Source organism: Hoplias malabaricus, chromosome 9 (assembly GCF_029633855.1).
Source record: "Hoplias malabaricus isolate fHopMal1 chromosome 9, fHopMal1.hap1, whole genome shotgun sequence".
NCBI lineage: Eukaryota > Metazoa > Chordata > Actinopteri > Characiformes > Erythrinidae > Hoplias > Hoplias malabaricus.
The window spans coordinates 10,152,190-10,164,335 of NC_089808.1; the positions used below are offsets into that span (position 1 = coordinate 10,152,190).

The 12,146-nt window shown below is 39.0% G+C and overlaps 1 protein-coding gene across 1 annotated transcript; it reads left to right on the top strand.

The window, feature by feature from the left end:
* Nucleotides 1-458: 458 nt before the first annotated feature.
* On the top strand, nucleotides 459-8,131 carry LOC136706775 (macrophage mannose receptor 1-like). Its single transcript, XM_066680393.1, has 5 exons — nucleotides 459-505; nucleotides 4,400-4,438; nucleotides 4,524-4,744; nucleotides 5,485-5,641; nucleotides 7,664-8,131. The coding sequence occupies exons 2-5, from the start codon at nucleotides 4,402-4,404 to the stop codon at nucleotides 8,020-8,022; spliced, it is 774 nt and encodes a 257-aa protein (XP_066536490.1). The 5' UTR covers nucleotides 459-505; nucleotides 4,400-4,401; the 3' UTR covers nucleotides 8,023-8,131.
* Nucleotides 8,132-12,146: the final 4,015 nt, after the last annotated feature.

Genomic DNA, 12,146 nt, shown 5'->3' on the forward strand with positions numbered 1-12,146 from the left:
GTTGCCCTGTGAAGGACTGGCGTCCCCTCCAGGGTGTATTCCCGCCTTGCGCCCAATGATTCCAGGTAGGCTCTGGACCCCCCGCGACCCTAAAATTGGATAAGCGGTTACAGATAATGGATGGATGGATGGATGGATGATAATCTGTAACTGAACTTCATTTAGAGTGAAAACACTTCATGCACTTCATGAACAAACTTAAATATGTAAAATAATATTGACATATCAAATATATATTTAATATATGAAAAGTGCTATATATCAAATAATATCAACAGTGCAATGTTTACTCTTATTTTTATAAGACAGTGATGTTTAATGTTTGAATTTGCTCCATGTGTGCATTCATTTGCATTGGAGATACTATGTAAATCATCAAAATAGTTGCAGAAGCATGAAACAAAGAAAATGCTGTACTGCCTTAGTTTCTGTTTAGTTACAAACACCACACACTGCGAGAGACACATCACAGAAACTAATACAGCATCTTTACCAGCAGTAACAGGTAAGCATCACTTTTAAGATCTCAAAACAAGGTCAGTGATTTATTGTTACTAAACCTGCCATTAAACTCAAACCATTTATTCTTGATTTTCTGTTTATAAAGCTTTAGTTTTACATTTTTTTTAGATTTTCCACATTTTTATATATTTGTATTAAAAGAAGCACAACCTTTTTGAACCTGGTATTTCCAAAAGTAATCAGATTATCTCTCTGCTGGACCTTAGATAGTTGAAACTGTGCAGGACTGGAACAAAAATCTTTTTCTGTGAATTTATTTTAGAATGGTGATGCCAGAAGTGGTCACAGTGTTAGAGTTAACTGAACATTAATGTAACACCCAGGTGTTTTTAGAGGAAATGTCCAGTGATTTTTGTCCTTGGTTTATGTTTCATCTGAAGAAGAATCTCTGTGTAGATCGTGAATATAAAGCAGGGCTTTCAGTCATAGCTTAAAACCTGTTTTGATTTTTTTTTTGTTTGTTAGTGTTTTTCAGGACAGAGTTTAATCTTAGCCCTGGTTTATTCCATTCAGTGGAGAATCTCAACTATTTAAAGTGATTAACATTTTCTCAGAAACAAATCCTTTTGAAGGATCACAGATCTCTGAATTCTTTCTTCTAAATCCCCATTAAAAGAAGACGAGGGACTGAAGCGGAGATTTCCAGTGGTGTGGCAGTTATTAACGTTTCAGCTGATGTTGCATGATTTCACCAATTTGACATTTGATGCCTCACCTGAAATACAAGAAACACCAAATCTGTTATGTACATTATTTGCATAAAATGACATATCTAATGACATACAAGTCGGCTGAGTGAAAGGAGAATATGATGTATACAAATTAAAACAGAAAACACACAAGACTAGCACAGCCACGCGGTCCAAAATTTCATACGTATTTTTAAGAATGTTATTTATTTGGTTGACACTGGATTTCAGAAATAGAACAAGACGGGGACAGACACAGAGGAGAAATGAGACAAGAACATGACAGTGGACATCTTACAAAATATTTATTTTCTCTGGGCTGAAAAAACTATGTGTGATGATGATGAGTCAGTGCAGGACTGAATAAGCTGCTTCCAGAAAAGTGTGCTGCATGTTTGTAAAGATGTCCATTTATGTTTTATTACAGTTATATAAAATTACAGTAAATACTAAAGAACAATAATATAAAACAAATAAGAAATATTTGTTTTACTAGAAGTAGTAGGTGAGAGTGAGTTTGAAGGACAATGTCATGCCCTTGTCCTCTCGTCTGTTTTCTGTCTGTCTTTGTTTTGTTATATTTTGGTTGTAAATAAAGTCGCTGTGTTTTAGTGTGTGCGTCCGCAGATAGTTATTTTCAGAGGCTAGGAGAAATCCAAGCGTCCATAAATCAGGCTATAGTCGCATCTAGGACTTCAGAGGAGCCGAATTATGGACAGAGTGACTGCTCCAGCGTGAATCGAAGGAGCCGGCGAAAGAAGCGTGCTGGAGTCTCCCTCTCACTGGAGGATTACCCCCTCAGGTCCGGGGAAATTTTTTTTGGGGGGGTAAGGGTAGGTGCTGTTAGCCTCCAACCTCAGGACTAGGGAGGTGAGGCTAACAGGGGCACACCTCTGGGGATCCATGGTTGAAGAAAACCCTCAAGAGGGCGCCCATCAGACCCCTAAACCCTCAACAGCTCCAGCACGTGCCTCCGTGGATGTTGTCGCAGGGACCCCTACCACCGTGGACGTCGCTACAGGGGTCCCTGCTTCAGAGGGTATCTCCACAGTTTCTCCTGCTCCTGTGAAGGCGGCACCTGCCGCTCCTGTCCCTGTGAAGGCGGCTTCCTCGGCTGCTTCTGTCACCGAGAAGGTGGCTTCCTCGGCCGCTTCTGTCCCTGCGAAGGCAGCTTCCATGGCCGCTGCTGCACCCGTGACTGTGGCCCCGGTCGCTTCAGTTCGTGTCTGTAAGTCGGCCCTAAGGACTTTGGGGCCGATCCCTAAAACTGTGCCCAGGCTGGCTTCCCAGACAGTATCGCAGACTTTTGCCAGTCCTGGGCATCCCCAGTTGTGTTGATTCCTCTGTCCATTCCTGTTCTGGTTCCTGTCTCTGTCCTAGTCCCTGTACCTGTGTCTGCCTTTGTCTCTGTCCCTGTCCCGGTCATTGTGTTTGTGTCAGCCCCCGTAAACGTCTTGGTCCCTGTTCCCATTCCAAGTCCAGCCCAGTCCCCGTTTCTGTGCAGTGTTGTGTCTCCAGCCTCTTCTCCCGTCCAGTTCCCTGTCCAGTCCCCTGTCCATACCCCTTACTCAGTCCCGTCACCTGTTCAGTCTAGTCTCCTGTCCACTGTTGAATCTCCCTTCCAGTCTCTTATTCAGTCCCCTGTCTGGTCTCCTGTCGCTCCCCTTTGTCAGTCTCCTATCCTTCCCGAGTCCAGTCTCCTGTATCCAGTCCTGTCGTGTCCCAAGCTCCTGTGTCTGTTCCTGTCTTGTCCTGAGTCCTGTCTCCTGTAGGTTCATTGTCTTGTCCTGTGTTGTGCTCTCTCGTGCGCCAGCTCCTGGGGGGTCTAGGTGTATGCGCCCCGGGAGTTGCGCGTTTAGGAGGGAGCATCTGTCACACCCTTGTCCTCTCACCTGTTTTCCCCGTCATGTGCTCACTAAGCACATGGCTCTGTTTGTTATTGTCCATATCTCCACCTATGTCCCGCCTTTGTTCCTCTTCCTTGTCAGTGTCCTCGTCAGTATTGTTTGTAATCCTGCCCCTTCATTATTAGTCTCATGTGTCCTTGTGTGTATTTAAGTCCCCTTGTCTCACTTCCTCTTGTCGGACATTTCACCTTTGCATTCCTACCAAGTCTGTCTGTTTCTGTTGCACTTCACCGTCGTCATTTCCACTGTCACGCTGTTTTCCTCCATAGCCGTCTGTCTCTGCTGTTCCTTGTGTCATTTGCTCCCAAGTCTATTAGTCTCGTCTGTTCCTCGTTTTGTTTTTGCCCAAGTCTGTCTGTCTTTGTTTTGTTATATTTTGGTTGTAAATAAATTTGCTGTGTTTTAGCGTGTGCGTCTGCCTCCGTCAGTCCGCCTCCGCGAACCTGACAGACAAAGTTTCTCCTTGATTGCATGAATTTGTTAAATCAACAGCACACATTATTTAAAATCATTATTTATTCACCCATAAATATGCACTGCCACGTGGAGAGATTCCAACACATTCACACACAGAATATAACACTCACTGGAATAATGTTATTTGGTTTTATACTAACGTTGGGCGTTATGTGTTGTTTGTTTGTTTGTTTGTTTGCTTTTAGCAAATAAACACTTACTGCTCAGATAAATAGCTTTTTAAATCTCTGGTGCCTAAACCTTGTGCACAGTACTGTGTATATAAAGATCAAAACAACTGACAGATTAAGTGAACAATTAATCAATTTTTCAGAATTTCCATCTGAAATTACATGAACAAACTTGAATGATTATCACTTTCTAAATACTTGGAATAAAAAAAAAGTTGGGTTTTTGTGTAAAAAACACTTTAAAGTTGAAAAGTGATTTTTGACCCTAAGAAAGTTAATGTATGCTTCCAATTAACTCCTACATGCCAAAATGTAGGCACTCAAAGTTTGTTATGTTTTGGGGGGGTGGCATCAAAATTTGCTTTTTGTTAAAAAAAAATTTAGTTTTTGAAGTGTGTGTGTTTGATGAGATGGTATCTACATAAACAAAGGTACATAACCTACACAAATCAAACACTGCAGTTCTCCTATAAAACATGAAATATATTTGATTATTTGGATATATAAATATTACATATTCTAGTTTAACAGAAATTCAGTTTTATAGTACTGAAAGAGAAGTATAAATGAACTGATTGTAAATACTGATGTGATGTTTAATACCTGTGTTCTCTCTCTTTCTTCTTCTCCACAGTCATGGGTTCCTCTCTGTGTTTCCTCCTGCTTTTCTCAGGTCAGTGTTAGTTCATAATGACCTGTTAAACTCTGCTGTTTCAGAACTGTACTGCCGTGCTGACGAGAGGTTTTAATCTCTGCAGGTCTGTGGACTCTTTCTCTGTGTGTGACTCGTCAGTTTTATCTGGTGAATGTAAATAAGACCTGGACTGAAGCTCAAAAATACTGCAGAGAGAACTACACTGACCTGGCCACCATTGAGAACCAAAAGGAGATGAATGTTTTAATAGCTCTGGTCAATCAGACATCAAGTCATCACTGGATAGGATTATACAAGCAGACAGTTCCACCGGGCAAAACCATTGTAAGAAATTCTATACATTTAAGAAGAACAGATTTAAAGGACACTAAATACAAAAAATAAAAAATATAAACAATACATGATTTTGACTAGTAAGGTGTAAATAATAAATGAAAAAACAGAATTAACAAATGTTTATGGTTCACTGACAATTAAAATTTTTCAGACACTTGCGACCTATACCCTTTTGCCTGATATTGTAATATTTTTACAATTTTACAAAAAATCTCTTGAATGTCTTTTGCCAAGAGTAAAAATTCTTAATGTCAGTTCAGAATTGCATTATAATTTCAGTGGGGAAACTTCTGAGGAAAGTTCAGATTTCTGTGTAATGTAGGACTAGGCTTAATCCCTGTCCAGGAAACTGAGGTACCACTTTAGAATTAGACTACGTCAATAAAGGTTTATACATTTTTAAAAATCTGTTTTAATGATTATTAATTGTGTTCTTAATACATTAATAGTCATTAATAATCAGTTATAATAACACAGAGATAGAAAGGGCAGTAGTGACCTGCTGTTTCACAAATAGTCGACCCACATCCATCTACACTGTTAAACCTCAGATCTTACCGAATTATGAGCTTATTTTTGTCTACTTCATAAAGCTTGTTAGCCTTAGCACATACCTCACCCTCTCTCTCTGGGACAAATTATTATTAAGGACATTTAAGGTTTTTATGACCTAATTAATAATCATGTAATAAACCTGCTTTTTTAAACCATTAAACCATTGTTTCTAGACCTGGGTGTGGTCAGATGGGAGTAAGTCCTCGTACAGGACCTGGTATCCGGGAGAGCCAAGCAACGGTCTAAATGAAGACTGTGTTGAATTATGGAAGAACAACCAGTGGAATGATGCTAGCTGCAGTAGCATTAAACCATTTGTCTGCTACAAAAGTGAGTATTTTAAGGTAATGATATGTAATGGGTTACAGGACCATTTGTATGTTATAACAGTGAATAATATGCGATTATGAAATGAAGTACATGTGTTAGAGGATAAATTCAGCTCCAGGGACCTGGAGGTTGTGGGTTCGATTCCCGCTCCGGGTGACTGTCTGTGAGGAGTTGGTGTGTTCTCCCCGTGTCCGCGTGGGTTTCCTCCGGGTGCTCCGGTTTCCTCCCACAGTCCAAAAAACACACGTTGCAGGTGGATTGGCGACTCGAAAGTGTCCGTAGGTGTGAGTGAATGTGTGTGTGTCTGTGTTGCCCTGTGAAGGACTGGCGTCCCCTCCAGGGTGTATTCCCCGCCTTGCGCCCGATGATTCCAGGTAGGCTCTGGACCCCCCGCGACCCTAAAAAATTGGATAAGCGGTTACAGATAATGGATGGATGGATGGATTTCAAAACAAGATGGGGATATGTGTGACATGCTACTAAAAACAAGAGTCATTTCAATTACATACACACATACCCACAAATATATTAAATTTGATATATTTTTATTATGTTATATTTTTGTAAATATATGAATATTCAAATTGGATGCCTGCAACTTTACCCACAGGTGGCACAGATTTCCACCAGCCACCGACTCAAGGAGCATTTAAAACTTTTCAAAACACCTCAGAGTAATGTTATGAGGTGCAGGTGTGGGTCGGATGAAAACAAATGTGATCGCTGCTGTAACTTGAGGGATTTTTCAACCGGGTGGTTTGTGCTGAAGGGGTAGTTGACATGTTTCTCTGGCCAATCAGTGCTCTGCAAAGTTTACACATCACATTTGGAACATTCTTGGCTCAATTTGTACCACACGTGAGCAGGGACTAAAAAAAACCCTGGTTCGAGGAACCAGGTACCAGATTTGGCCATTGGATAAAGCAAAATGTCTGAGCCGAGTCGAGTAGTTTCCATGTGGTGGAAAAGCACCATATGTCCATGAGCCCCTAGATCTGCACCTTTTATTTAACTGGAATCAAATTACCAAATGCTTGACAACATAAATAGGTTTATAACCTAGACTGAGACAGTGCCTCAGTCCTGAACATGGATTGGAAATTAATTTCATAGGGGCTCTTCCCCTGAGGTAGACATAATAATTCTAGGCATAAACAATCAGCCAGCAATTTGTGATCTAAATAAGCGTGATGATTCATAATGTGAAATACCTTCACTTGAATATTGAGGGACGAGGCTTTAGAGCTTTAACTGTCAGCAGCAGAAATTTGTAGACATCTATTTTAGATGTGACTGGCAGCTAATTTAGGGCTGACATTATTATCTAAAATGCTGAAATTTCCTAGTTTATGTAAGAGGTTTAGCAATATTTTTATTTTTTTAATTTTTTTATATGTTCATCAAAGGAAATATCAGAGTCAATTGTAACACCAAGGTTTTTCACACATGTGTCTAAGGAAACTGAGAAATTATTCAAATTTAGTGTCAAGTTAGATGAAGTTAATAACATTTCCTAGTGGTAACATAAAGAGATCCTATGACATTTTCATCCTTTTCATTTTGACAGGTATTCTGTGTGTTATTATGAAAAAGCGAAACATTGTGTTCATTGTATTTCACAGTTTTTCTCCGTAGTGATTGCTTTTCTATTTGGTGCTAATTCTGCATTTGTGGGCTTTGAAGTATGTGAGAGCTGAACTTGTTTGAGTTGTTACGCTTTTATTTGTGTTTCACTGCAGTGACTGGAATTCTATGTATTAATAAATACTGCTTTCTGCATGACACCAAGAAGCTTATTGTTTTTTGGGATAAAGCATAGAATTACTCTTATGAAAATGAAGAGTTTTCTGTTATTAACTGAAAAAAAAATGAATTTGTTACAAAATGTCAGTCCAAATAAATAGACTGGGACTTGAGGTGAGAACACAGCTATAGTGAATCCACCATGAAAAATGTGAACAGAATCATGTCTGATGCGTAAAATCATGTGTAAAATCTTGTCATCTTTTTTGGTTTTTCAAGATATTCCTCTCATCCTGATTAATCAGACCAAGACATGGTGGGACGCTTTGACATACTGCAGAGAGAATCATGTGGACCTGGTGTCTGTTCACAATGAGACAATCCAGGGCTGGGTGAATATAGTGTTAAATTATGCCTCTACTGCTAATGTGTGGATTGGTCTGCGTCACACTTGTGCTCAGAATTTCTGGTTCTGGGTGAGTGGGTTCACTGTCTGCTACCAGAACTGGGCTCCAGGAAATGGGACAGGGCTGGAAGACTGCACAGGAGGAGAAAGATCAGGAGCCATACAGTCTGGAAGTAAACAGTGGATCAGTCTGTCACAGAATCAGAAACTCAACTTCATCTGCACCATCTGAGTGTAATCTCCTGTTCTAAACATTAATTCATCCCGAGGAATCGTGGACAATTAAGAAAAATGCAACTGTTAATAACTTTAAGAGGTTTAAAGACCCTCCACATAATGTAAAGGCTTCAGGAGGAAATCTTAGGTTTCTGCTTTTACATTTACTTATTCACACATGGGTTTTAGACGTGATTCTTCAGGGAACATGAAGAATTTTTTTAGATTAAAAATGGCCAGGTTTCTGTATGTTCAAACTGCAGAATTACACACATTGTGATATAAAATGTCAGTCTTGTTTTGTTTCTGTTCAGAGTACTAGAAAAAATTCAGTCAGTGACTAATGAAACTGATCAACATTCTTTAAGAGGGATATGCATTTTCATGCACACTAACTTTTACTTTTCTTTTGATTTTTTTGTGTTCTGTGATATTCTGATTCATTTTATGTTGATTTTACTACAACATAATTGTTTGTTTTCTTAATATAATAGATATCAGAAAGGAATTTTCCCCACCCACCCATTTCAAATTCACATGCATGTCAAAAATATTTTTGAAATAGGACTGAGTTAGAAAATGACAGTTGAATTAAATAGTGTAAATATTTTAATTGTGCACAGCATGTAAAATGCTAATTAAATATATAAATTGTATAAATCCATTTGGAGATACAAAAACGGAGCAATGAAAAAATATATTCCTGTCTCAACTTTTTGAATTTGGACGAAAGAAATAATTAAAATGAAATATATTTAACCTTGGGTTCTCCCTGTGTCTGCGTGGGTTTTCTCTGGGTGTCCTCCCACGGTCCAAAAGCACACGCTGGTAGGTGGATTGGCGACTCAAAAGTGTCTGTAGATGTGAGTGAATGTGTGTGTGTTGCCCTGTGAAGGACTGGTGTCCCCTCCAGGGTGTATTCCCGCCTTGCGCCTGATGATTCCAGGTAGGCTCTGGACCCCCCGCGACCCTAAATTGGATAAAAGGTTACAGATAATGGATGGATGGATGAATGAATGAATGAATGAATGAATATTTAACCTTCCTCCTGTGTTAGATTTCTGTTACCATCTATTATGTTAATGGGTCAGTTTTGACTTGTGTCTTAAATCAACCCTAAGATCCCCTAAAAACAATTAATTATCAACAAATTTGTTTCTTACCTCTTGTTTACCTTGTTAGTCTTCCTTATCCATGAAAGGATTGATTTTAATTTTTCATTCTTGGGTACTGTAAACTGGAGATGTATACTCTACAAAACACAAACTCTAAACTGACCTGGCCTAACATGTCTGGACATGTCTGTCTTTCATTTTTTATGAAGTAGGCACAGATAAAAGCCCCTAACTGAAGCTCAAGTGGTTGTAGGATGAGCTAGATGTAGGCTGTTGTTGTGTTTATGATTTTTAGATTTGTCACTTGATTTGTTTTCTGATTTTAAATTATACCTGGGTTTAAGTTGACCCTAACAAAAGAAAAGCCATCATTTTAATAAGAGCATTTTATAATTTAGTAAAAAAATATATATTATTTTGTTTAAATAGAAGTTTCTGACAAAATCAAAATGTCTTGATGCAATAAACAAATTTATGGACTGCTTTTAAAACCTAAAAACGGGTCGGTCAAGACCCAAACACAAAAAGAAGGTTAAACATAAAATGTACTGTTGTGATTAAGTGGAATTTATCAATTACTGTTTTCATGTACTTTCCCAACTCTTTTATGCATTAATCTGTACATTTTTAAAAATCTTATTTTTTCCTTTTGAGCTTTGTCTCTGCCTATCATGCACATAAAAATAAATCTGTTGTGTCAGTCCATGTGTCTTGTAAATTCTGTCAAAAACAGGAGTATACAATGAAGAACATGGGTCTTACAATCTTTATAATGCATAGTGCCAACACTAAAGTTTGTTGGAGGAGGGATAATCATGGAGGTAATTTTAGAGCAAAACACTTGAGCACCTGTGACAGTGACATTTATAGTTGTAGAAAAAAAAAACATGTATCAGCTAGGGCTGTGCCATATCGTATAGTGCGCAATAATATCACAAATATTTTTTTCAAATGGTAAAAAAAATTGATATCGTGATATTCTGACTTATTTACGTAATAAAGTCATGCAGTTACATGTAATAAAATATACATTCATTACTTGAGTCATTTAGGCACAGTGACAGTGTAGCGTAGTTACAGTATTTGAGTTGGTTAGGTTTAATGGTGATCATCACTTATAATAATTATTATTATTATCACTGAATTAAATGACAAAAATATTAATAATTTATTAGAGATTGAAATACTGTCAACGCTAGGGATGAGTTCTCAGGATTTTCAGACTCTTAAGGAACAAACTCCACACACCGTATTATTTCAAATAATGGAAACACTTTATTAAAAGGAATGATAATAGGTTGATAAACATAGCACAATCATCAAAATCTCACGGAATCAACGCAGGTGAAACCAGTTCGAATTTAATACTTGGCTAGGCTATATGACTCGGGAATAATGTGTTGCTAAATGATTTAATTAGTGTGTAAATTTATCAAGAGATTTAATTTGACATCAGCTCTGAAGATGAGGAATTTGCTTACTCTTTTCAATAATGATCACTGAGCCGATGGGTCCAGCAGATTTTCACTCTGTTCTTCCGGTGTTTGACTTGTCCTGGCTGAAGTTAGGCTGGTTAGTGGGGAAAGTCCCTCCAGGATGAGTCAGCCACTTTCTGAGTCCTTTAGACGGTGTGATGTCAGTCGGGGATTCCCTTCACAGAGAACTGCTGGCCTGGCTGGTTTTCCCGGAGTGAGGTAGAACGTTCTTCAATGAAGTGCCGTTTCCACCGCTCTTCAGCGACTCCCTTTTTCATAGGTGGCGCAGTCATGCCCATTTGGGAGTTCTCCATCCTCTGATTGGTTCCTGGGTTTGGGGGTTCACGTGATCATCTCTGATTCCACCTCTCCTAAAATTCACATTTTCTGGATGGATACATAACCTTAATTGAACAAAAATACTTCATACATACTTGAATATAGCATAATGAGTGTACTGGAGTATTTTTATCAAATATATATATTAATTTTAATAATGGGCAAAGAAGAAACTAAATAAGTGCCTCAAGGGCAACACACACACACATATATATATATATATATATATGTGTGTGTGTGTGTTGACTGGTGATGGCTGTGTGTGGCTGGTGATGACGTCACTTCCGGTTCTACTGCGGGGATTAGCCGGGAAAATAAAACGTGTCAGACGTGCACCTCATGCTCTGGATGTGTTCCACTTGAAATGAAACATCATAGAGGCAATGCTGTAAGTTCAGCTAGTAATAAATATGTTCAAAAGCTGCTAAAAAAGCTGAGAAAATCACAAGAGATGCACAAACTCAACTAGAAACAGTAAGGATAGAAACAGAGTTGGAAGTGCTGGCACTGCAGCGAGATGCTGATGTGGCCATGGTGCAGGCACAAGTGCTGGAGGACGCTGAAGCAATGTGTATTGCAGACGAAGAAGGGAAGTCAGAATCAGAAAAGATTAAAATTGAACGCACAAGTGAATATGTAAGATCCCAGAATGACTTCCAGAATCATTTCCACTCCACATTCTTACCTGAGGCTTCTTCACTCCATGTGAAATCACAAGACAGCTTAGTAACATGGCGTCCACAAGGGGGAGATGTTGCACAATTAAAGCCTGTGAATAATCAGCCAAAATTCAAAAATGCTGACGAAATGAATTTACCCGCATCAAACGTACACAATGCAACTAATGTTGAGACAAAATATGACATCAGAGGAACAGATACCACCATGAACGTACCCGACCAGTCATATACTTCACAGCATATTCCAGTGGCAAGCATACCACCTCCAGCAGAGCCTGTGTCACAGTATTTGGCACGACGAGACCTTGTCATTTCAGGTCTGTACCACTTTGATGATAAGCCTGAAAATTATCGTGCGTGGTATTCCTCATTCACAAATGCAGTTAGCGAAGTTCAACTCACAGCAACTCAGGAATTAAACCTCATGACTAAATGGCTGGGAAAGGAATCTAGGGAACATGTGAAATGCATACGTTCAGTGTATGTCACCAATGCCAATCTAGCTTTACGTAAAGCAAGGGAGAGGCTATG

Coding starts and splice junctions, on each gene's coding strand:
- LOC136706775 (XM_066680393.1), top strand. CDS start 4,402: ATGGGTTCCTCTCTGTGTTTCCTCCTGCTTTTCTCAG. Junction 4,439..4,523: donor TTTCCTCCTGCTTTTCTCAG/GTCAGTGTTAGT, acceptor TAATCTCTGCAG/GTCTGTGGACTCTTTCTCTG. Junction 4,745..5,484: donor TTCCACCGGGCAAAACCATT/GTAAGAAATTCT, acceptor CATTGTTTCTAG/ACCTGGGTGTGGTCAGATGG.